This window comes from Neoarius graeffei, chromosome 4 (genome assembly GCF_027579695.1).
Source record: "Neoarius graeffei isolate fNeoGra1 chromosome 4, fNeoGra1.pri, whole genome shotgun sequence".
NCBI lineage: Eukaryota > Metazoa > Chordata > Actinopteri > Siluriformes > Ariidae > Neoarius > Neoarius graeffei.
This window is the reverse complement of record NC_083572.1, coordinates 11,981,201-12,007,488: the sequence shown is the minus strand read 5'-3', so window position 1 is coordinate 12,007,488 and position 26,288 is coordinate 11,981,201. Positions and strand designations below refer to the sequence as shown.

Below are 26,288 nucleotides of genomic sequence, written 5' to 3'. Positions count from 1 at the left end.
TTTGAAACATGGTTTAAAATTCGTTAAATTACAGTAGATGGGAAAATCATGCATTTTCTTTATCTCTTTTTTTGGACATTTTTCACTTTTTCACTTTTTTTCAACATGGAAACTCATCATAGTCATCTTCATTGTTGTGAATAGCTCACAACTCAGAGAGGTCTTGGATCCCCAGTCCTTATTACCCCTCATATTTTGGTTCTCCATCCTTTTGTCTCACTCATTTGTTCCCTGTCTCTCTTTTTCTGGCCCATATTCAGTCACTTCTGCTCCCTACCAGTATTGGTCTCTGTGGCGCTCATACAGGCGTAGTGCGACGGTTGGCAGCGTTGCTGTGTGAGTCCTTCGCATCTTTCTGGATACAGTTGTGGACCTGCAGGAAGTTATGGTCCCTCTCCGAGTTATAGGTGGCTGGGGGCGTGGCTTTCAGCGTATCTGCTCCGCCGCGGCTCAGAGTGTACATGGAGATGTCAGTGGATGGCAGAGCTCCAAAGCCCTTGAGGCCCAGCGGAGAGGTGTCACGTGACTGTGAGGGTTCTGTGGAGCGGCTGGAGGAGCGTGAGCGGCGCCGATAACGGTAGCGGTAGCTGGGGATGCGTGTGATGGCCGAGCCGTGCAGGTAGTCTGCGTTTCCAGTGACAATGCCTCTTCCAGCCCGGGCGTTGGCAACTCGGAGTTCACGGTGTCGGTCGATAAACATGTGCACGGCCAGGACACCCACCATCTCAGCCATGATGAAGGACAGAGCACCAAAGTAGAAGCTCCAGCCGTACGAGTAGCTGTTCTTTTTCGAGTCGCTCTTGGTGGGGTCACCGGCGTTCGCTGATATGTAGACAATCATGCCAATGATGTTGCTCAAACCTGATAGATAGATAGATAGATAGATAGATAGATAGATAGATAGATAGATAGATAGATAGTTAGTAAGTAAACAGTTGGCCAGGTTACAAATTTAAAACAGTGACTAACTCCCAATAGCATATACTAACCACAACTTTAAAATAAATGACTATACTGTCGATAAAATGTTCCTAGCTCTATTTTGTCACTCAAAGACCTTATGATGTTGGCTTTGAGTTTTGAGTGAAAGCTTCCGAGAGAGGTTACAACTGTACTAGGGACAGGAACAGCAGTAGTGAAGGAGATTAGAACTGCTGCTCTATTGGTTACAGTTGCACTGGGGGCTAGAACTACAGCATTATTGGATACAGAGACACTGAGGGCAGAAACTGCTGCCTGATTGGTTACATTGGCACTGGGGAAGAAACTGCAGCCTGGTAAGGATGCACTGGAACTAGGGGCTAGAACTGTAGCCCAATTGGTGACAGTGGTGCTGGGGGCAAGAACTGCAACTGGCTTGGAAGAGTGGCAGTGTGGGCTAGAACCACAGCCCTGTTGGGTACATCAGCACTGGGGGGTACAACTGAAGCCCAAGTGGTTACATTCGCACTAGGAGCAGGATCTGCAGCCCAATTGGTTACAGTGCCACTAAGGACATGAACTGTAGTCTAATTGCAGTGGCACTGGGGTCAGGGATTGGATCCAATGTAGGACCTGCAACTCAATTGGCTACAGCAGCACTCGGGGCAGGAAGTGAAGCCTGATTATAATAATTAGTGTTACTGGAAGTAGGAATACAGTATATATAACCTGCACAGGTGACAATCATTTCAGCAGTTGTCAAAGTTAGCTAGTTATAGACAATTTCAGTGTGTCAGTCAATTACGTGGCACATTTAACATATAACTATACAATGATACAACTCCACAATGGACAACCACTTCATTTTTATGCACAGTCAATCAAAAATGAAGAAGGCTAACCAGACTTAGAATAACTTTTGCCAGAGTTAGGCATATGTGTGGTGCTAGCAGGTTTGAGAGAGAAAAACACAGCAAACAACATTGCAAACACAGTAAACAGAACAGAATCAGTCAAGTACCCAAATACTCAGTCATTTCCTCTGAGTACTCAAGCTTTTGAAATGGCCAAAGTGAACACTCCTACGAAAATTCCATAGATCCTTCAGAGATTTTCAGATTCCCTCTGCTTCTTAATTTAGCTTTGTCCGGGTAGTGCATGGTTCAGCAATCTGGCAAACGATCAGACAGTTTCAGGTTGGCTTCATTAGGAAACTAGAACTTCAGCAAGGTTGTCCTTGCGCGAGGTTGGCACTGGTTGCGATTGCTGTTAGCCCTGTCTTCTTCCCTTGGCACCTACACCAATATAAGCCTGTTCCTTCAGGCAGTGTTTACCCATTAGCAGGTCACAGAGCAAGCATTTGGCAAATAGTCACTCTCATCTCCTATTTTGGGGGCCCTAAGCAAAAACCATTCAGGGTCAGGAATGGCTGTAAGGGTCAGGGAAGGAAACATGCACTGTTGGCTGATTATTTATACTAAGAAATCAGAAAAAGTGAGGCAAAACAGCGAGGCAAACATCTGGTGTGAATCCATTTTTTTACTGACCAAAGAGATGACAATCCAGCCCACTTGGTTTCTTTTGGCTCCGGAGGCCAAGCTTTGTTAATTCAAGGATCAAAGTTCATGAAGATAAAAGCAACATGAATCAAAAGTAATCTTGCCTCGTGGTAAATGCGCATTTTTCAGGTCCTCTGTCCTTTCCCATTATGTGAATTGTCTTTTCTGTTGGGAGAAATGTGTTTGCCTTAGGTCTGACTGCTGAAAATGTGGTTCCCATATTGCTGTAGCAAAAAAATCACAAGTGCTAAGGTTAAACCATAGATATTTGCACCTCTGATATATGCCCAGAATTGCCACTGGTGAGGCTTTGCCCATTAGTAATAAAAAGCCAACAACAATAAATTTCACTGGTAGCCAACATTCTCAGTTTAATGTCAACTGACTGGGGGTCCCATGGTTTGTTTGCTCTCTAGCTTCAACTCTGCTGTATCTAGTTTTATACTGTTTTATCAAGTGAATATCAGCTGTGGATAAAGACAAAAAAGCGTCTGGAACATTTTTTTTAGCTGTATCCCAGCGGGAGTCTCTCGGCGTAGCAGAAAATAAACAGACTCATGCTTCTGACAAGCTCTATGTGGAAAGTGTATCTCACAGAAGCCCTGTCTCTTAGCTGTTTATACAGCAGGTGGCATTTAAAAAAAAAACAACTCCTGTATGCCCATGATTTCAACCCTGCTAAGCGACTGTGTATATTAAAGATGAGGACTTGATCAGCATGTTTAATGAGAAAACATGTCATTTCTGTAGCCATGTAGGCCATGTTGTGTGTGGTTGGATTATTATAAATTGTCAGGAAAGATGGATTGAAGTAACTCAAACAGGCAGTACTTAACAAAAGTCTGCTGTTTGTGCAGTCTCTGTAGACAGTAACCAATTCCTGCAGTTCCTGTCTCCAGTGCCACTATAACAAATCTAACAGCAGATACTATCTCCAGTGCCACTATAATCATTCAGACTGCAGATCCTAAACCCAGTGCCACTGTAACCAATCTGACTGCAGAGCCTTTACCCAATGCCACGAAAGCAATCAGACTGCAGATCCTACCCCCAGTGCCACTGTAACCAGTCAGGCTGCATATCCTACCCCCAGTGCCACTGTAACCAGTCGGGCTGCAGATCCTACCCCCAGTGCAATTGTAATGAGTCAGACTGCAGAGCCTGCTCCCAGTGCCACTGTAACCAGTCAGACTGCAGATCCTACCAACAGTGCCACTGTAACCAGTCAGACTGCAGATCCTACCCCCAATGCCACTGTAACCAGTCAGACTGCAGATCCTACCCCCAATGCCACTGTAATCAGTCAGGCTGCAGATCCTACTCCCAGTGCCACTGTAACCAATCAGACTGCAGATCCTACCCCCAATGCCACTGTAATCAGTCAGACTGCAGATCCTAACCCCAGTGCCATTGTGACAAGTCAGACTGCAGATCCTAACCCCAGTGCCACTATAATCAGTCAGACTGCAGATCCTAACCCCAGTGCCACTGTAACCAGTCAGACTGTAGATCCTAACCCCAGTGCCACTGTAACCAGTCAGACTGCAGATCCTAACCCCAGTGCCACTGTAACCAGTCAGACTGTAGATCCTAACCCCAGTGCCACTGTAACCAGTCAGACTGCAGATCCTACCCCCAGTGCCACCGTAACCAGTCAGACTGCAGATCCTACCCCCAGTGCCACTGTAACCAGTCAGACTGCAGATCCTACCCCCGTGCCACTGTAACCAGTCAGCCAACAGATCTTACTCCCAGTGCCACTGTAACCAGTCAGACTGTAGATCCTAACCCCAGTGCCACTGTAACCAGTCAGACTGCAGATCCTACCTCCAGTGCCACCGTAACCAGTCAGACTGCAGATCCTACCCCCAGTGCCACTGTAACCAGTCAGACTGCAGATCCTACCCCCGTGCAACTGTAACCAATCAGATTGCAGATCCTACTCTCAGTGCCACTGTAACCAGTCAGACTGTAGATCCTACCCCTGTGCCACTGTAACCAGTCAGCCAACAGATCTTACTCCCAGTGCCACTGTAACCAGACAGACTGTAGATCCTACCCCCAGTGCCACCGTAACCAGTCAGACTGCAGATCCTGCTCCCAGTGCCACTGTAACCAGTCAAACTGCAGATCCTACCCCCAGTGTCACTGTAATCAGTCAGCCAGCAGATCCTGCCCCCAGTGCCACTGTAACCAGTCAGCCAGCAGATCCTACCCCCAGTGCCATGGTAACCAGTCAGCCAGCAGATCCTACCCCCAGTGCCACTGTAACCAGTCAGACTGCAGATCCTACCCCCGTGCCACTGTAACCAATCAGATTGCAGATCCTACTCTCAGTGCCACTGTAACTAGTCAGACTGCAGATCCTGCTCCCAGTGCCACTGAAACCAGTCAGACTATAGATCCTACCCCCAGTGCCACTGTAACCAATCAGACTGCATTTCCTGCCCCTGGTGCTACTAAACCAACCAAACTGCAGTTCCTGCCTCCGGTGCTACTAAACCAATCTGACTGCAGTTCCTGCCCCTTGTGCTACTAAACCAATGTGACTGCAGTTCCTGCCTCCGGTGCTACTAAACTAATTTGACTGCAGTTTCTGCCCCTGGTGCTACTAAACCAATGTGACTGCAGTTCCTGCCTCCGGTGCTACTAAACCAATCTGACTGCAGTTCCTGCCCCTTGTGCTACTAAACCAGTCAAACTGCAGTTCCTGCCCCTAGTGCTACTAAACCAATTTGACTGCAGTTTCTGCCCCTGGTGCTACTAAACCAATGTGACTGCAGTTCCTGCCCCAAGTGTGGGTTTCCTCTGGGTTTTCTGGAAAAACGCAAACATTGGACACCAAACATGTCTTGAATAGCACTCACCTGCGGACACGAAGAGGATCCCTGCACTGAGGATGATGTTGTGACGGGACTTGTAAAACTCACTGGCGGCAATACACAGGCCTCCCATGAAGAGTAGGATCACGCTAAGGATGGGGAATATACTGGATGCCCTCACCGCTCCTGCTCTCACACACACACACACACACACACACACACACACACACACACACACACACACAGAGGTCACAATCTGTCTTTCTGCTACTATTCATGTCATTCTCTCATCCTGTCCTGGTTAATACACTCGCTTAATTCTCCATCAGTGCTGCATACAATTTTTCATGTGTCTCATTAAGACACGCACATATACACATTTGCTCACAGCAGGTGTGTGTGTATGTGTGTGTGTGTGTGTGTGTGTATATATATATATATATATATATATATATATATATATATATATATATATATATATATGCACATACACGCACATACAACTCCTCAGCACTTTGTGAAACTTCTAAAGTGCTGACGATGAAGCGAACACAAACTTGTGAGACTGCCCTCCCCCTTTCCATCCCCCCGCTACTAAATGTGCTACTAAATTTCTGTCCTTTTTATCCCTCTATCTCTCTACAGAATCTGTCTGTCACTCTCTGCCTTTATCGCTACCTCAGTAAGGATGCGTTCATCCCACTCCCTCTTTTTATTAGTCCTTTGTCTCTATCTCCTGTATCTGTCCATCAATCAGCTGTCTGTCTTATCAGTTAGTGGACAGGTGGACTGTTGTTCCTGACCCTTTAACATTGCCCCTCTAATAGGCCAAGTGTGTGTGTGCGTGCGCGCGCACACATATGTATTAGAGATACAACAGGGTAAAATATACTGCTCAGAGTGAAGGCATTTTTATCACACAATATATACGATATGGAAAAAAGCATATGGCAATCTGACCATCACGCGTATATGTGAACCTTTCGCACAGAGCTGTGAGAATGTCTTTGTGTGTTCCAGCATTACAGTTTCCCTTCACTGGAACTAAAGGGCCCAGACCTGTTCCTATGCCTCTGTGCACAAAGCAGGGCCCATAAAGACATGGTTTGCAAAGGATGATGTGAAAGAACTGTGGCCTAAGCCTTGACTTGAACACCTTTGGGATGAACTGGAACATTGCACAAAAGGCCTTCTCAATTGACATCAGTGCCTGAACTCACTAATGTTCCAAAATCTAGTGGAAAGCCTTCCCAAAAAAGTGGGGGACCAACTCCATGTTAACGCTTGTGGATTTGGAATGGGCATATATACTTTTGACCATATAGTATATTTCACATTTGCATTTTTGTAACATTTCCTCAAAACAACATGGAATAGATGGCAAATTTTAATTCCCACTCCGTCTTTCAAAGCAGAAAATAATGGATGTCGTGTATTCCCGCCTGACTATACAGTATTTAATGAAATGCTATGGATCGCGAACCTATGTGAGACATGTGAACCATGTGAGACTGGGTCAGATATGACGTAAAATTCACAGGGTGAGGCAGCAAGTCCATTGTTCTGAAAAGCCCAAGCTGAGACACTAGCTAATTAGCAACATGGCACAAATCGAGCTGCATCACATCTCTGCTGATAGTTTTCTTCCTGTTTCTGAAAATTTGTTTTGTTCAAGTAAAGGCTATGTTTAATATGATATCTGCTGGCGTTTTCTTTGACTGTTGTTTTGAGTTTGCCGCTGGTTGCTTTACATTGAGGTATTATCACTCCATCATCATTTACGTCACCACCAGCAATATCACGACTGTCACAATACGTGAATATGATGGTTTCGATTCCCACTGGAACGGTGGCAGTAGACGTCCGTAAATGTTACTCGGCCACTATGGGATAGATTAACGTTTCGACCAAAAAAATTCAATGATTGTATTTAAAACAAAATGTTTTACTTCTCTGACAGGCCTTTTTTTTCTTCTTCTTTCCCTCCTTCCCCCCCTTCCTCTCTTCCCCATATCTTATTCTTTTTATATTTGTATATGTAAATACCAGTGGCGGCTGCTGGTTTTTAAAACAGGGGAAGCCCATTTTACACATTCATCGTAAAACCTGTAGGCCGGATATCAAAGCATAGAAAGGTGTGCCCCATTAGCATAGTGAACTAGACAACCCTACCTAGTGGCAGAAAGTATTTTTGCTTGTACATTTCATGTTATAGTCTGGCTTGCCAGGCTAGTGCCTCATATCCTTAATCAAAAATATCAAACATCCAAAAATCACTGGCTATTCAACGAAGAGCCTTGAACATCATACCCTGATATGCAACACAGAGTCTTTAACACAACACCCAGCTGTGCAACACATCCTTGAACATCTTCTGCAACACAGTCTGGAAATTCATAACCAGGTAGGCTATGCAACACACAGAACCTTGAATATCATACCCAGGTATAACCTATAACACAGAGCCCACCATTCTCTTAACATTACTGAACAATATACACACTTCAGATTCATGAACATGAACACTATTTATACACAAATTCTGCCCTCCGCTCCTTTTCCAGAAAATGGTCTGTGACCCTGTCATACCAGCTGGTTGTGCTTTCCAGAGACTTCACCAATTTCTGTTAGCAGCTAGCACTGCAGATCCCAATAAGGCTCAAGCTAGCCTACAACCAGATTGAACTACAAATGAAATAAACGAGTGAATTCACGAATGATCAAACTGATAGAATGGATGAAAGTTAACGGAGCACAACAAGTAATATTTAAATTTATTTACAGAGTAATGTACAGAGACTTCAATGAGAAGAACCGTTTATATGAAAAGAAATTCGGACAGCACTTTGGCACACGACTACACTTTCTCGACATCCGCTAGGGACTGACTGATCATGCTTCCGTGTTCCTCGCCGAAGTACCGCCCTCCTCATGTCTTTCAAACACTACCTCCAATAATCCTTTATCAGCCCGGCTTCTTGTCCCTCCCACTGTCTCGTTTAGTCCCAGAGAAGCCCGGCTTCCCTGGAAGTGACGATTTTGTTGATTTTAACCAATAACAACTAGCCGAAATTGGCTGTTCAGAGCCGTCTCGTAGACTGCAACGGATACCCGGCTGCCAGTCAGTGTTGCCAGATACTGCTGACGTTTTCCATCCCAAAATATGTTCAAAACCCGCCAAAATGCACTTAAAACCGCCCAATCTGGCAACACTGCTGCCAGTCCATAGAGCCCATTGAAATAAGAAAGGTTACAGCCTGGCAGCAAAGGTGATTCTCGTAGCGAACTGCAAGTTCATCAGACATCACTCAAATAAGTTACAGGATAGTTATAAACATAAATACAATCTTGGGCATATATTATGTTATGCAAGTTATTGTTTTAATGAGAATTCAACGTCGTAGACGCCGCAGTTTGGGGAGAGAATTTTAGGGGAAGCTCGGCTTCCCTTGTTGTCTCTGAGAAATCGCCCCTGGTAAATACTTAATTTATTTTAATTTATCTAGAAGTTTTCCTCTATTTCTTTTCTCTGTTTATCTGTAATGATGCTGCTATAATCTTAATTTCCCTGAGGGAACCCTCCCAAAGGGATCAATAAAGTTTTATCTAATCTAATCTAAGCTAATTGAACAATATTCCTTGTTCAGTGTAAGTAGCGCCACACCTATTTGCTGTAACGTTAGCTAATGTTAGCTTTTTGGTACAAAGCCCACCTAATAAAACTCCAGGTGAATCTGAGAGCCTATTAATGTTATGGTAGTTACAGATATAAAATATTATAATGTTTATCAGTGGCGAACTGTTACTATTAGAGCTGGGACTTCAGCTTAGCTGAAACTTAGCCAGACACACCAAAAAAGCAACAGGGCAAAGGATTTTGCAAGGGATTAGCAGCAGGGTGCCAGGTCCATAGACATATAAACATAGATGCCGCATTCTGCGTAGAATCATACGTCATCCTCGCCGCCATATTGGATGTGGCAAAGTGGAGACTCTTCAACCGTCTCTGGTATAGCGTCTAGACAGTAGCCGAGAATAAAGATGCCTCATTCATGTGCTGCGTTTAACTGTACCAACAGGTTTACCATCCAAACGAGATCACATGGGATTACCTTTCACAGGTGAGACTGGAAAAATACTTTTCAATACTGTTCCTTCAGTCTTCAGTTTCCCAGCTCATCTCCACCGGGTAGGTGTAGAGTTATAAGCAGTGAGAATTAGATAATACAGTGCCACACTATGATGAACATTTTTGAACGTATGATGAATGTTTTTAACCTTTCTGAATGTGAAGGAATCAGTGATGTATTTTGTTTTGGTATGACGTTAGAACCTGGCCGAACTCAGTTTGGCGGTCATTCAGCTCACTTTATTCAACGAGAGTAGGTCTGTGTGGTGACTCAATAAATAAAACACTACATTTTTATTTTCAGCCCTGTGATGACCTGGCGACTTGTCCAGGGTGTACCCCGCCTTTCGCCCGTAGTCAGCTGGGATAGGCTCCAGCTTGCCTGCGACCCTGTAGAAGGATAAAGCGGCTAGAAATAATGAGATGAGATGAGATTTTTATTTTCATTCACTATTTCCAGTTTTTCCACCATTTCCATCATTTATCATATTCAGTCTTGTAGGTTGGTTATTGTGGCCTCAGGTTTTGGTAGCTTGCTACGGTATGCTGACTGATTAGCTTACCTGAGCTATCTATCGCGTATCTGCCGCTAGTTTGCAGTGTACAGAGTATTTCGCACACTATTTATAACCATCACATTAAAAGTTACAGTGACGCTTGAAAGTTTGTGAACCCTTGAAAATTTTCTATATTTCTGTATAAACATGACCTAAAACAACATCAGATTTTCACATAAGTCCTAAAGGTAGATAAAGAGAGCCCAGTTAAACAAATAAGACAAAAATATTATACTTAGTCATTTATTTATTGAGGAAAATGATCCAATATTACATATCTGTGAGTGGCAAAAGTATGTGAACCTTTGCTTTCAGTATCTGGTGTGACCCCCTTTTGCAGCAATAACTGCAACTAAACGTTTCCAGTAAATGTTGATCAGTCCTGCACACCGGCTTGGAGGAATTTTAGCCCGTTCCTCCATACAGAACAGCTTCAACTCTGGGATGTTGGTGGGTTTCCTCACATGAACTGCTCGCTTCAGGTCCTTCCACAGCATTTCGATTGGATTAAGGTCAGGACTTTGACTTGGCCATTCCAAAACATTAACTTTATTCTTCTTTAACCATTCTTTGGTAGAACGACTTGTGTGCTTAGGGTCGTTGTCTTGCTGCATGACCCACCTTCTCTTGAGATTCAGTTCATGGACAGATGTCCTGACATTTTCCTTTAGAATTCACTGGTATAATTCAGAATTCATTGTTCCATCAATGATGGCAAGCCGTCCTGGCCCAGATGCAGTAAATCAGGCCCAAACCATGATACTACCACCACCATGTTTCACAGATGGGATAAGGTTCTTATGCTGAAATGCAGTGTTTTCCTTTCTCCAAACATAACGCTTCTCATTTAAACCAAAAAGTTCTATTTTGGTCTCATCCATCCACAAAGCATTTTTCCAATAGCCTTTTGGCTTGTCCACATGATCTTTAGCAAACTGCAGACGAGCAGCAATGTTCTTTTTGGAGAGCAGTGGCTTTCTCCTTGCAACCCTGCCATGCACACCATTGTTGTTCAGTATTCTCCTGATGGTGGACTCATGAACATTAACATTGGCCAATGTGAAAGAGGCCTTCAGTTGCTTAGAAGTTACCCTGGGGTCCTTTGTGACCTCACTGACTATTACACGCCTTGCTCTTGGAGTGATCTTTGTTGGTCGACCACTCCTGGGGAGGGTAACAATGGTCTTGAATTTCCTCCATTTATACACAATCTGTCTGACTGTGGATTGGTGGAGTCCAAACTCTTTAGAGATGGTTTTGTAACCTTTTCCAGCCTGATGAGCATCAACAACGCTTTTTCTGAGGTCCTCAGAAATCTCCTTTGTTCATGCCATGATACACTTCCACAAACATGTGTTGTGAAGATCAGACTTTGATAGATCCCTGTTCTTTAAATAAAACAGGGTGCCCACTCACACCTGATTGTCATCCCATTGATTGAAAACACCGGACTCTAATTTCACCTTCAAATTAACTGCTCATCCTAGAGGTTCACATACTTTTGCCACTCACAGATATGTAATATTGGATCATTTTCCTCAATAAATAAATGACCAAGTATAATATTTTTGTCTCATTTGTTTAACTGGGTTCTCTTTATCTACTTTTAGGACTTGTGTGAATATCTGATAATGTTTTAGGTCATATTTATGCAGAAATATAGAAAATTCTAAAGGGTTCACAAATTTTCAAGCACCACTGTATATGTGTTGTTCTGATGCCTGTTTGTTTCCCAAATATATATGTGTGTGTCTTAATGGGTGAATAAAAGGCATCGAGTTAAATATTATTGTAGAAAGGGGCTTTATGAAGTTCAGTCCATTTACTTGCATTGGTTTACGGGGAAGATTTGCCACATCAAATATAGCGGACACTCTGACGTATCCCAGCAACGGGCCACCAGCTCAATGCGGCGTCTATGTTTACCGGTATAGGTCTATGGCCAGGTCACCCTGTTGTGTGTAGTTGTCGTTGTTGATTTTAAAAGTAACTAAGTAAATTACAGAGGGAAATGAATACTTAATTATGAGTGACAAATACTGTGGTGAGCGTGCAGCGTGGAAGAAGAGTCTGGAGACAGAAATCTTAGTTTCTCGGTCGTTAGCCTGTGCTACTTGCTCTTGATAGCACTGGCTTGACCCCTTTATTAGCATTTGCGAACACTACTGATGAACGCTACACCGGCTGGAAGGTGACTTCACTGCTGCACTGACAGCGCCAACTTGCGGTTAAGCTAGCGTTGGCCTTCGAGAAGGCAGTGAGCGATACATTTTTGGTCCCTCCCACTATAAATCAAAATCTGATTGGTTAAGTCATCTGTTACTTCCGGCAGTGAAGTCCTAACCAATGAGTGAGCCTGCTCTAAACTCTTCTCAGCCTAGAGACAACAAACAAAAAAACCTCATTGGATAAATCTATTTGAATGTTTTCAGGACAGTAACCCTTTCATTTCTGAAGCGAATTTGATAGAAAATGAGGTCAAATTAGAGCTAGAAGAGAATAATTATCATGAAATTATGAAAGAAATTAAAGAATGATAGAAATTAAATAGAACACCTGAAATGCTGATGTGTTTGCGTCTTCTCTGAAAGCCAAGATGGCCCTGATGGTTCCCCCCTGATGTTTATAATGCTAGACTAGGTTAGCAAGCTACATATGTTTGCAAATGTAATGAAATGACATGGGCAAATATGCCTATGCACATGGGGCTTGTTTCTTGAGAAGTCCCACCGAGTATGGCTGACTTCCAGGTCTCCTAACAATGAAATAACGTGAACCACACCTGAACAGGGGCGGCACGGTGGCGTAGTGGTTAGCGCTGTCGCCTCACAGCAAGAAGGTCCGGGTTTGAGCCCCGTGGCCGGCGAGGGCCTTTCTGTGCGGAGTTTGCATGTTCTCCCCGTGTCCGCATGGGTTTCCTCCGGGTGCTCCGGTTTCCCCCACAGTCCAAAGACATGCAGGTTAGGTTAACTGGTGACTCTAAATTGACCGTAGGTGTGAATGGTTGTCTGTGTCTACATGTCGGCCCTGTGATGACCTGGCGACTTGTCCAGGGTGTACCCCGCCTTTCGCCCGTAGTCAGCTGGGATAGGCTCCAGCTTGCCTGCGACCCTGTAGAACAGGATAAAGTGGCTAGAAATAATGAGAGATGAGACACCTGAACAGAGGCACCATTTTTACTTTGTATAAATATATTTATACATTTAAAAAGCCTGTAATTATGTGATGTTCTGAGTTTTTATTCAAGACTTTCAAAATTAAATTTAACAGGACCCCAATGGGGAGAAAAAAAACGCCTTAGGCTAACATCCAATCTGCATGTTTCAAGTTACTACATGACAGTTTTGCTTTGAAAGTGCAACTCTGTGTGTTTGGTGGTTTAAATCTCTCTTATTATGAAATACGTAGTTGGTCGGTGTACTAATGATACAAGTGTATCATGGCATGATTTATTGCAAGAGCAAAAGGATGAGATGAAATTGGTATTCACAAGTTTTTTTTCCAGCCAACGTCAGAACTCCTGAAGCTCATTTTGGAACTTTTAAATATTCTTCACTCAGCATCGTTTTACCTTGAGAAATGCCATAACCTTGCTACCACCACCCTCCTTCTGTTTCATTCCCTCTCTTTTTTTTGCTCTATCTCTCATGTGTCAGAGCTCCAGGTGGTGGGCTTGATTAAATATTAAGGTGACCTCAACCCTGGTCACTTTCCTTCTCTCTCTCTCTCTCGCTTGCTCCCCCCACCCCCTCTTCGTCCCCTCAGTGATGCGGTCAGGCTGCATTATCTATGCGATGCAAAGCACCCCTTCAACTTTTTTTCTGAGTCAGCGCAAATCAGGTACGAACACACTGTGCACTGACGGTGAAGCTGGCGCGCACACACACATACAGACTGTACACACCTGTCAGGCACCCTGCGATGCTAAACTTTAAATGCACACACCTGCACACGTTTGGTAGTATGCTGAAGTTCAGGAGAACTTGTGGACTTGTAAATGTCTCCAGTGACTCGAGCTTGTAGACTTTGTCCTGGATGTGTCCATGACATTCCCCAAACTTTGCTCCGACAGCCTATTGCAGTTGCTTCATGTAGACAGTTTCAGGAGCTTCCTAATGATTTCTTAATATTTTATTCATTTTTGGCTGCAGAAGTTTCCCAGACTCAGCAGACTCAATGTATCTTGGCAAAAATTCGAGCTGGCCAAATGAAGCTGTTCGGAAATGGTTATGTGTGAAGCAAAGAACCACAAATTTGTGCTGTTTTAGTATTTGGTATCTGGCAATAGCTGTGTGGCTGGTACGGGTGGCTCGATGAAGCAGCTCTCTAAGGTCTGATACTACACACGCATTTATTTCTACCATCTCTTCTTCAATGGCAGCATGAATACAGGATATGAATATGTCAGTGTTTGAAAAAAAGATTTAAGGAGATCGTGTGTAAATTCTCATCCTTTCTGAGAGCGAGCGAGCGCTTTGCATGAGGAAACCAAACTGCACACAATGGTGAGACTTTTTTTTTTAAATTATATTGACGATTATGATGCATTGTTTTACACCTCGTACCTGCTCACTCTGTTAAAATCCCATATGTTGTAGCAGATATCTCTTTTACTTTAATTCTTGCTCACTTTGACACTCACAAAGGCAGGCCCACTTTCCTGAACAGTCTCACTCTCCTACACACACTGTGTGAGACCTAAAAAGCAGTACTCAGGAAACATCTGCTTCTTTATGTAATCCGACAGCAGGAGTGATGACCACAGAAAGAAAAAGGGAGAAAAAGTAAGAGGAAAATGGATAAAGAGAGCAGGAAAACATTGAGACGGAAAAACCAAACAATATCGGCCAACCTTGACGCTGACACACATCATCAGATCCTTGCCGAACCTCACACGCTCACATGCTCACATAGATCCAGAGCAACGTGTTCATCTAGGTCTCCGGATGGCTGAGCGTTACCACAGCAACGAGGACTCTAAGGAGTTCAGAACACATCCATTCCCATTCTGACACAGTTATTGCGCTCATACATCATCACTGACAATCAGCGCTTTACTGTTAAACACCAACAGGGTCCATTCACCTCGGTGCATCGGTTTGCGGTACAGATCACAATCGAAGGAATAGGACACTTATGAATGTTGACTTCAACAAATAATTAACCCTGAAACAAGTAAATAAAGAGCAGTGTTCTCCCCAGGTATTTCAAATAGCATCCTGGTAAACTGTCATTTTGAAATAGCATTTTGCTTCTTGAAATAGCGTCAAAATCCACCCTATATGTTTCGTAAATACATTCAGTCGGTAAACAGGAAGTCGATGTGGGACAGACCCGAAAACGTTATACACACTATAGAACCCCAAGCTGAAGCTTGATACCAAATATCAAGCAGTTGTGATTTGTAGTTGCTGAGAAAAGTGTTACGAAAATTGTGTAAATCCATGCTGTATGTTTCGTAAATACATTAAGTCATTAAACAGGAAGTCGATGTGGGACAGACCTGAAAACGATATACACGGTATAGAACCCCGAGCTGAAGCTCAGTACCAAATATCAAGCAGTTGTGATTTGTAGTTACTGAGAAAAGTGTTACGAAAATTTTGTAAATCCACGCCATGTGTTTCGTAAATACATTAAGTCAGTAAACAGGAAGTCGATTTGCGACAGACCTGAAAATTGTATACATGGTATAGAACCCCAAGCTGAAGCTCAGTACCAAATATCAAGCAGTTGTGATTTGTAGTTGCTGAGAAAAGTGTTACGAAAATTGTGTAAATCCATGCTGTATGTTTCGTAAATACATTAAGTCATGAAACTGGAAGTCGATGTGCGACAGACCTGAAAACGATATACATGGTATAGAACCCCAAGCTGAAGCTCAGTACCAAATATCAAGTAGTTGTGATTTGTAGTTGCTGAGAAAAGTGTTACGAAAATTTTGTAAATCCACGCCATGTGTTTCGTAAATACATTAAGTCAGTAAACAGGAAGTCGATGTGCGACAGACCTGAACATTGTTTACATGGTATAGAACCCCAAGCTGAAGCTCAGTACCAAATATCAAGCAGTTGTGATTTGTAGTTGCTGAGAAAAGTGTTATGAAAATTGTGTAAATCCATGCTGTATGTTTCGTAAATACATTAAGTCATGAAACTGGAAGTCGATGTACGACAGACCTGAAAATGATGTACACGGTATAGAACCCCAAGCTGAAGCTCAGTACCAAATATCAAGCAGTTGTGATTTGTAGTTGCTGAGAAAAGTGTTATGAAAATTTTGTAAATCCATGCTGTATGTTTCGTAAATACATTAAGTCAGTAAACAGGAAGTCGATGTACGACAGACCTGAAAATTGTTTACATGGTATAGAACCCCAAGCTGAAGCTCATTACCAAATATCAAGCAGTTGTGATTTGTAGTTGCTGAGAAAAGTGTTATGAAAATTTTGTAAATCCACGCCATGTGTTTCGTAAATACATTAAGTCATGAAACTGGAAGTCGATGTGCGACAGACCTGAAAACGGTATACACGGTATAGAACCCCAAGCTGAAGCTTGATACCAAATATCAAGCAGTTGTGATTTGTAGTTGCTGAGAAAAGTGTGACGAAAATTGTGTAAATCCACGCCATGTGTTTCGTAAATACATTAAGTCAGTAAACAGGAAGTCGATGTGCGACAGACCTGAAAATTGTATACATGGTATAGAACCCCAAGCTGAAGCTCAGTACCAAATATCAAGCAGTTGTGATTTGTAGTTGCTGAGAAAAGTGTTATGAAAATTGTGTAAATCCATGTTGTATGTTTCATAAATACATTAAGTTGGTAAACAGGAAGTCGATGTGCGACAGACCTGAAAACGGTATACACAATATAGAACCCCAAGCTGAAGTTTGGTACCAAGTGGCTATGATTTGTGGTTGCTGAGATAAAGGGTGTTTCGGACGGACATAGAAACGGACGGACAGAAGTAAATCAGTATACCCCCTCCTTCGGAGCAGGGGTATAATTATTTATGTCCTAATTTATGTTGCCTCTATTAAGGCGAGACAGTAGAGGTAGAATTTACAAGAATTTTTCTGAAACTTCTACGAATGCTTCTACGCATCACATCATGTCCAGGACATGCTCACCACTTTGGAGACTTTGGAGTGAACAGGAACTAAGGCGCTGTATCAAACACAGGGAATGTTCCACAGCAGACACAGAATACCCATAATGCACTGTGGCATTTGGGCATGACCTATATAGTAAATCAGGTGTGGTTTGAAACACCTCGTCAGTGGCCTAGTGATAGTGAGATGTGTGATGGTGCTAATGAGGTGACAGACTGAAACTCTACATCACACAATAAGGGTGCTACTTAGTGTTGCTGATTCTGTAGTGAAGGAAACAGTGAGAGAAGCGTGAAGCATTTTTCCAAGTTTACCTTCTTCACTGCTACATAGAGTTTGATGATGTCATCTAATTTATGTTGCTTATATCAGTATATACTATAGGGAACAGTGAATTTCAATTTCCTACATGATCCTAATTGTCGAGATAGGGAAAAGAGAGTAGGGTGCCATTTTATATGTGCTAGTGATCTAGTGCTTCTGATTTTTAAATGCATGGACTAGTGACCGGGTTGCCATTTTGAATTTCATATCAGGGCACGACAATACGAAATAATGTTCCTGACTTTCTAGGTGCTATTGCGAAGTTTATTCTCCATAATCTCATCTCATCTCATTATCTCTAGCCGCTTTATCCTGTTCTATATGGAATCAATTTTGTGCCAAAATGTTCATACAATACTTTTGAAATATCAAACAAAAACGACAACTCAAAATACAAAAAAAACAAAAAAAGTAAATTTTTTGAGACTGGCAAACAAATTATTCGTGTAATCGTGCGAAATATCAGTCTATTACTCTTCAGAAACCTTTTATTTTTGTTCCACGTCTTTCTCAGTTTTGTTTGACGTAATTTATTTTGGTTGCAATTCCAGCTTTCTCGTTTGCGCTCCCTGACTTTTTGTTTGCAGTTTTGGCACAAACTTCACGTGTGGGTGGGCTGTCCAGGAATGCATTCCCATTGGCTAACTTGTGTTTGACTGACAGCTACGCTCAGCGACTCCCCCGGAGGCTGTTGCGGCCATTTCCTACTCGGATTCTGGCGGACTGTTTGACGAGTGACCGATCCATTGATGGTAAACAAGGATCGAGTGGACTTCAGTGGTGACTATGATATTGAATTTACACTTTGTTGAATTAATTCAATATCATAGTCGCCACTGAAGTCCACTCCATCCTTGTTTACCGTCAATGGATCGGTCACTCGTCAAACAGTCCGCCAAAATCCGAGCAGGGAATGGCTGAACGTAGCTGTCAGTCAAACACAAGTTAGCCAATGGGACTGCGTTCCTGGACAGCCCGCCCACACGTGAAGTTTGTGCCAAAACTGCAAGCAAAAAGTCAGGGAGCGCAAACGAGAAAGCTGGAATAGCAACCAAAATAAATTACGTCAAACAAAACTGAGAAAGACGCGGAACAAAAATAAAAGGTTTCTGAAGAGTAATAGACTGATATTTTGCACGATTACACGAATAATTTGTTTGCCAGTCTAAAAAAAATTGACTTTTTCTTTGTTTTTTTGTATTTTGATTTGTCGTTTTTGTTTGATATTTCAAAAGTATTGAATGAACATTTTGGCACAAAATTGATTCCATAGTTCTACAGGGTCGCAGGCAAGCTGGAGCCTATCCCAGCTGACTACGGGCGAAAGGCGGGGTACACCCTGGACAAGTCGCCAGGTCATCACAGGGCTGACACATAGACACAGACAACCATTCACACTCACATTCACACCTACGCTCAATTTAGAGTCACCAGTTCACCTAACCTGCATGTCTTTGGACTGTGGGGGAAACCGGAGCACCCGGAGGAAACCCACGCGGACACGGAGAGAGCATGCAAACTCCACACAGAAAGGCCCTCGCCGGCCACGAGGCTCGAACCCGGACCTTCTTGCTGTGAGGCGACAGCGCTATTACTTGTGTTTTTCCAATAAATGGAAATGTGAGGAGGGCACCATTCTGAACTGCGTTCTAGACACTCACTGCCCACTTTATTAGGAATACAACTACACCTGCTTTTTTTATGCAGTTCTTTACTCAGCCAATCCCTCGTATGACAGCAGCCCAACGCATAAAATCATGCAGATACAAATCAAGAGCTTCAATTAATTAATGTTCACGTCAAACATCAAAATGGGAAAAACTTTGATCACAAAGTGTGACTTTCTTTCACTGTGGCATGGGTGCTGGCTTGAGTCAGATGGACTGGTTTGAGTATTTCAGAAACTGCTGATCTCCTGGGGTTTTCACACACAACAGTTTGTAGAGTTTACACAGAATGGTGCGAAAAACAAAAAACATCGAGTGAGTGAGCGACAGTTCTGTGGGTGGAAACAAACGCCTTGTTGAGAAGAAAGGTCCGAGGGAAATGGCCAGGAAGGATATCGTAACTCATACAACCGTGGTGAACAGAAAAGCATCTCAGCATGCATCAGCAGAAGAACATATTGGGTTCCACTCCTCCAGCCAAGAACAGGAATCTTAGAGTCAAGAACGAGTTCCTATTAAAGTGGCCGGCGAGTGTGGATTAGTCAGCTACCAGACTACATCATGTTCCCGATTTTCCTCTTGGGAACAGTAAGCAGAGGTCGACGTACAGTAATCACGGATAGCTTTAAATATCAATCTATTTTGGTTCAAAACCTGCAGGACTCTGTTAAACAGCTGGAGGTAAAGAAAAATTCCAGCAAGTACAACCCCGATTCCAAAAAAGTTGGGACAAAGTACAAATTGTAAATAAAAAAGGAATGCAATAATTTACAAATCTCAAAAACTGATATTGTATTCACAATAGAACATAGACAACATATCAAATGTCAAAAGTGAGACATTTTGAAATTTCATGCCAAATATTGGCTCATTTGAAATTTCATGACAGCAACACATCTCAAAAAAGTTGGGATAAAAAAATAAAAATGGAATACAATGATGTGGAAGTTTCAAAATTCCATATTTTATTAAAAATAGAACATAGATGACATATCAAATGTTTAAACTGAGAAAATGTATCATTTAAAGAGAAAAATTAGGTGATTTTAAATTTCATGACAACAACACATCTCAAAAAAATTGGGACAAGGCCATGTTTACCACTGTGAGACATCCCCTTTTCTCTTTACAACAGTCTGTAAACGTCTGGGGACTGAGGAGACAAGTTGCTCAAGTTTAGGGATAGGAATGTTAACCCATTCTTGTCTAATGTAGGATTCTAGTTGCTCAACTGTCTTAGGTCTTTTTTGTCGTATCTTCCGTTTTATGATGTGCCAAATATTTTCTATGGGTGAAAGAGCTGGACTGCAGGTTGGCCAGTTCAGTACCCGGATCCTTCTTCTACACAGCCATGATGCTGTAATTGATGCAGTATGTGGTTTGGCATTGTCATGTTGGAAAATGCAAGGTCTTCCCTGAAAGAGACGTCGTCTGGATGGGAGCATATGTTGCTCTAGAACCTGGATATACCTTTCAGCATTGATGGTGTCTTTCCAGATGTGTAAGCTGCCCATGCCACTCACACTAATGCAACCCCATACCATCAGAGATGCAGGCTTCTGAACTGAGCGCTGATAACAACTTGGGTCGTCCTTCTCCTCTTTAGTCCGAATGACACGGCGTCCCTGATTTCCATAAAGAACTTCAAATTTTGATTCGTCTGACCACAGAACAGTTTTCCACTTTACCACAGTCCATTTTAAATGAGCCTTGGCCCAGAGAAGACGTCTGCGCTTCTGGATCGTGTTTAGATACGGCTTCTTCTTTGAACTATAGAGTTTTAGCTGGCAACGGTGGATGGCACGGTGAATTGTGTTCACAGATAATGTTCTCTGGAAATATTCCTGGGCCCATTTTGTGATTTCCAATACAGAAGCATGCCTGGATGTGATGCAGTGCCGTCTAAGGGCCCGAAGATCACGGGCACCCAGTATGGTTTTCCGGCCTTGACCCTTACGCACAGAGATTCTTCCAGGTTCTCTGAATCTTTTGATGATATTATGCACTGTAGATGATGATATGTTCAAACTCTTTGCAATTTTACACTGTCAAACTCCTTTCTGATATTGCTCCACTATTTGTCGGCGCAGAATTAGGGGGATTGGTGATCCTCTTCCCATCTTTACTTCTGAGAGCCGCTGCCACTCCAAGATGCTCTTTTTATACCCAGTCATGTTAATGACCTATTGCCAATTGACCTAATGAGTTGCAGTTTTGTCCTCCAGCTGTTCCTTTTTTGTACCTTTAACTTTTCCAGCCTCTTATTGCCCCGTCCCAACTTTTTTGAGATGTGTTGCTGTCATGAAATTTCAAATGAGCCAATATTTGGCATGAAATTTCAAAATGTCTCACTTTCGACATTTGATATGTTGTCTATGTTCTATTGTGAATACAATATCAGTTTTTGAGATTTGTAAATTATTGCATTCCATTTTTATTTACAATTTGTACTTTGTCCCAACTTTTTTGGAATCGGGGTTGTACAAATCCAAGTCAATAAAAGAATGGATTCAGAAGATGATGATGATAAATAAAACCAGTGGAATGACTGGAAGAAGGTTGTATGCAGGAGATCCCCATTACAGTTGATGGATCTGGAGCTTTTATGCAAAGAAGAACGGAATAAAATTGCCAAGTCAAGGTGTGGTAAGTTGGTCGACTCAAAACACTTTAACAAAGTATTCGTTAAGGGGGGTAACACACGACTAACCAGGTTATTTTAAGCTTTTCTTTCCCTAAAACTTTTCAACTTGTTTTTCACTGGAATTCTGCCGGTTGCTTTAGTACATTATAATGTATGTGGAGAAAGATCTCACATGATTTTTCTGAACATCACAAAATCTTTAATAAGCTGACAGAAACAATCTGTAACTTTTTAACACTCTTCCGAACCAGGAAAGTCTTTCAGGCAGAGGACTTGTGGATTGTATCGCTGCTATACACTAACTTACGTGATAACTTGTCTGGTTGGGTGTTCCACAACATGAAATGTAACTTTAAACAGATAAAAAGTGCGATATGGAATAAAGACTTATGGACATGCTGTTTTTGGAAAATAATCCAGTTCAGATCACTGATTAATTTTATTCCTGATATCGGTGTGTTTAATTAGACACTGCATGTATGAGGTCACTATGTTAAGTCGCGTCATTAACCCAAACAGGATGACATCAGAGAGCAGTCATCACCATGGTAACAGTAGAACTTGATTTTTAGCCCTGGACATGTTGTATTGATCTAATCTAAGAGAAACCTGTGTGTGTGTGTGTGTGTGTGAGAGAGAGAGAGAGAGAGAGAGAGAGAGACAGAGAATTTCAACATTTATCCTGTTAAACCATATGCACCCAGAACCGGCAGAACCTTGCGTCCTTTTTATCGCGTCTCATCGTCTCTTCCTCCTCCTCCACCTCTCACTGTGACCTTGTCTCCCTCCTCATTTTACTCTCCCTGGCCCACTCGTCTCACACTCGTCCACTTCCCTCTTTCTTGCACTCTTTCTCTTTTTCTTACTCATACACCATGTCGCTCTTTGTCACATCACATCTTGCTTCATCTCATTTTCCATGCTTGAACTGACCTACATATGTGCGTAGAGGTGTGTTCAAGCTGTCGCATTACTTTTGAAACTGTATTTTAAAATATTTAGAATTCAAAAGCAGTAGAATATTAATAAGCCTACATTGCCAGAGACAGAGTGAGCATTAGCAGCAGAGCTACACGATGCATTTGTATCACATAAACCATGAAAGATAAAACCGTGTGTTATTTTATTCAAGAAAATCTTTACGATATGCTTTCTTGCCACTAAAATGTAGCTAGATTTTGCTTTTTATACTGGAAATGCTTTATCTAATCAGGTAGCAATATGGTTTTTATTTAAGCTCCTCATCAGACAGGACGCTCGATTACCAAATAACTTCCTGTTCACTGATTATGCACACGACATAGGGTTTAACGTAGGGATCTGGGTATTTGCAATTTAGCCATGGTTGTAAATTGACTAATTTGATATAATTTCATTTCAAGGACATACTGTATGCACTGCTTGTTTTCAAGCACAAATCAGAAAATAAGGTATACTACTTCAAATTAAAATAAAAGTCGAACATGTTCAATGTTCCAATTTGAATTTGTACTCATAATTAAATAAACGTAATGAACGTTGAAGTAGTATTTGAACAGTGAAATTAATTCTGACTGTGTGTGTGTGTGTGTGTGTGTGTGTGTGTGTGTGTGTGTGTATGGGGTGAAGGAGAGATTTGACCTATATAGGCACAAAGTAAAATATTTATAGAAATGACTGGCCTAATTGGGGAGCAGCAGGCCAGCCCTCTCATGTTCCTCCGTCCTCCATCCCAAGTTCCAGAGTATGTACTTAATTTCCTCCCTTTCTCCCCTCATCTGCACACTTACCTAGTTCTATACTTCATATTTCAGGCAAACACAGACAGGCATATGCACACACACACACACAAAAGTAACTTACGAAGGAAGTACTCTCCAGCATCAGCTTCGTAGTCCGCGTCTTCAGGAAAGTGATCGATCTGTTTACACAGCCCTTTAAAGTTCCCTGCAGAGATAGAAAGAGAGAAAGGCTGAGTGTTAAAGTGAGACTGTAACTTATTTAACACTTTCTTGGAACCGTTTTGATGAAAATGCATTAAGTATTAAAGGAACATTTTGAGGGGGAAAAACATATGCACGCAGTGTTCCAAAGGTAGTCGATCAGCTAGGAAGCTGACATTTGCTTCTTTAACCATGACCGAAAAGGCAGTGTTGCAGTTGAATCACTAAACCACGAGTCCGAGTCCAGTCTCGAGTCCCCAGTGTTCAAGGCAGAGTCAAGTCCAAGTCATGAAAAAAATTTCGAGTCGAGCCTGAGAACAAGACTCCAATTGCACCATTTGACAGTGGCTATTAAAATAGGTGTGTTTATTAATACAAGTCAGGGGCAGATCCAGGAAAATGAGAAGGGGGGTCAACCCAGCAAGGCCTCTGCAGTTTTTTAAATGCCTGGAGATGCAGTTTGAGCTGTCAGATACATGTTGTAAATGAAATCTCTGAAAGAAAATTACCACATCAAAAATGTTTTAAAAGTAGGCACTTTCAAAACCATTTTATTAATCATTGAAAATGATATTATCAGAGTTGCAGGTATATGCGTAGAACATAATTACAACTGATATGTGGTCATCTTGGCGGCACGGTGGTGTAGTGGTTAGCGCTGTCGCCTCACAGCAAGAAGGTCCGGGTTCGAGCCCCGTGGCCGGTGAGGGCCTTTCTGTGCGGAGTTTGCATGTTCTCCCCGTGTCCGCGTGGGTTTCCTCCGGGTGCTCCGGTTTCCCCCACAGTCCAAAGACATGCAGGTTAAGTTAACTGGTGACTCTAAATTGACCGTGAGTGTGAATGGTTGTCTATGTGTCAGCCCTGTGATGACCTGGCGACTTGTCCAGGGTGTACCCCACCTTTCGCCCATAGTCAGCTGGGATAGGCTCCAGCTTGCCTGCGACCCTGTAGAACAGGATAAAGCGGCAAGAGATAATGAGATGTGGTCATATTTATGAAAGTTGCATTGTCATGTAATGCATTACCACATGACACACTACAGTGTAGTAAACTGACCACAAAACATCTTGTATCAATAAATTATTACTGTTTTCGCAACTGTACTCTGAGCTCCTGCTCAGGACATTCAGTGTACATATAAGACAGTGAATATACCCAGGTAAACTGAGGGAATGTAAGTGGCCAGAGCTTAATACCGAGATAACCATAAACAAAGACTGCAAGAGTTGCATGTCTGTAATACAAAGTCAGTAACTGCAGTCTGAGCTCCTGAGTCTAATAGACTGAGATGACGATACAATGATTGTGTGAGTTGCATGTGAACAAGTCCTATAAAAAGTCTTAGTTCCCAAGACTCAAGGGATTTCAAGCAGATTTTCTTCAGAGCCACTGCAAAAATCAACATCTCTCACAGACCTATCCAACCCCTGTGGTAAAAATCAAAGTGAGACTCACCCCCAAAACGGCACGTGTACCATGTACATACACAGGGTATAGTGAGTACAGGGATACCCTATTAATGAATACAAGTGGTAGCCAGACAACCGACGTGTGTGTACGCAGTAAACCTGCTGCAGTATCTTATCTTTTTGGCTTATGAACATGCATGTTAATGATACCATAAACATAAAAGGATGGTGCACACCCTTTACATGTAGTCTACAGTGCAGTCCGGGAATACAGTATGTCATGATGTCGATGCACAAAGTTCCTGCGCCCTGTTAAAATCCAACAGGAATCGCCCAACTTGCTTTTCACTGCATTCATGTCACGAGCCAAAAAACCTAAGCTACAGTAGGACCTACTTTTAACCCCTTCAATGCCCTTGGACGAGCCACGTACGTCATGAAATCTTTTACTGCTGTGCCTTATGACGGAAGAATATTTTACGCATTGACTGTAATTCATATGTGCCACTGTGAAGTAAAAGCAATGTGCCATGTAAGGTACATAAAAGGAGGTGTTTATGATGAGTAGCATACGTCATAAGGCACAGCGGTAAAAGATTTCATGACGTACGCGACTCGTCCAAGGGCATTGAAGGGGTTAAATATGAATTTATACCATAAACTCTTCAGCTCAATCCCACATAATGATTTATTTTATTTTTTAAAACCTTATTAATTAAATAAAAAATGTCGGGCATATCTCGGTATCTGCAATACTAAAACTATATATAGTATATATATTTTTGGACCGGGTAAACAATCCAGAATGGCAGACAAAACTGTAAAACGGTGAAACAGGCAATAGGTCGAGCGAGGCACAAACAGGCTATCGTAGACTCGGCAGAATCAAAGAAGAGAAACAGGAAATCAGGGATCTGGAAACCAAACAAGGAAATAAGGCTCGGTAACGTGTCAGCAACGAAACTCAATATTTTGCAAAGTAAGTGTATTTTCACAGTTTTTATATTGGTGCAGTGATTGTGCTTTAATACTGTGTAGGCGCGAGTTGTTCACGGCGCGTGTGCAAGAGTCCGCTTGGCGTGCGCGCTGTCCAGAGCACGCCCGAGAGTCTAGCTGATGCACGCACCAAGGCTCGCAGGTGTGACACACTTACATGAAATTAGTACAAAAATTAAGATAAATATCTTATGCCAAGGTGGCACGGTGGTGTAGTGGTT

The 26,288-nt window shown here is 42.4% G+C and overlaps 1 protein-coding gene across 1 annotated transcript in view; it reads right to left on the bottom strand.

Annotated features, from left to right (window-relative positions):
- Positions 1–298: 298 nt before the first annotated feature.
- Positions 299–26,288, bottom strand: part of cacng2a (calcium channel, voltage-dependent, gamma subunit 2a) — a 153,445-nt gene continuing 127,455 nt past the window's right edge. The window contains exons 2-4 of the mRNA XM_060918825.1: positions 23,583–23,666; positions 5,348–5,488; positions 299–861 (exon numbers count right to left, since the gene is read on the bottom strand). Coding sequence (XP_060774808.1) covers positions 299–861; positions 5,348–5,488; positions 23,583–23,666 — 788 coding nt within the window. The remainder of the gene's footprint in view (positions 862–5,347; positions 5,489–23,582; positions 23,667–26,288) is intronic.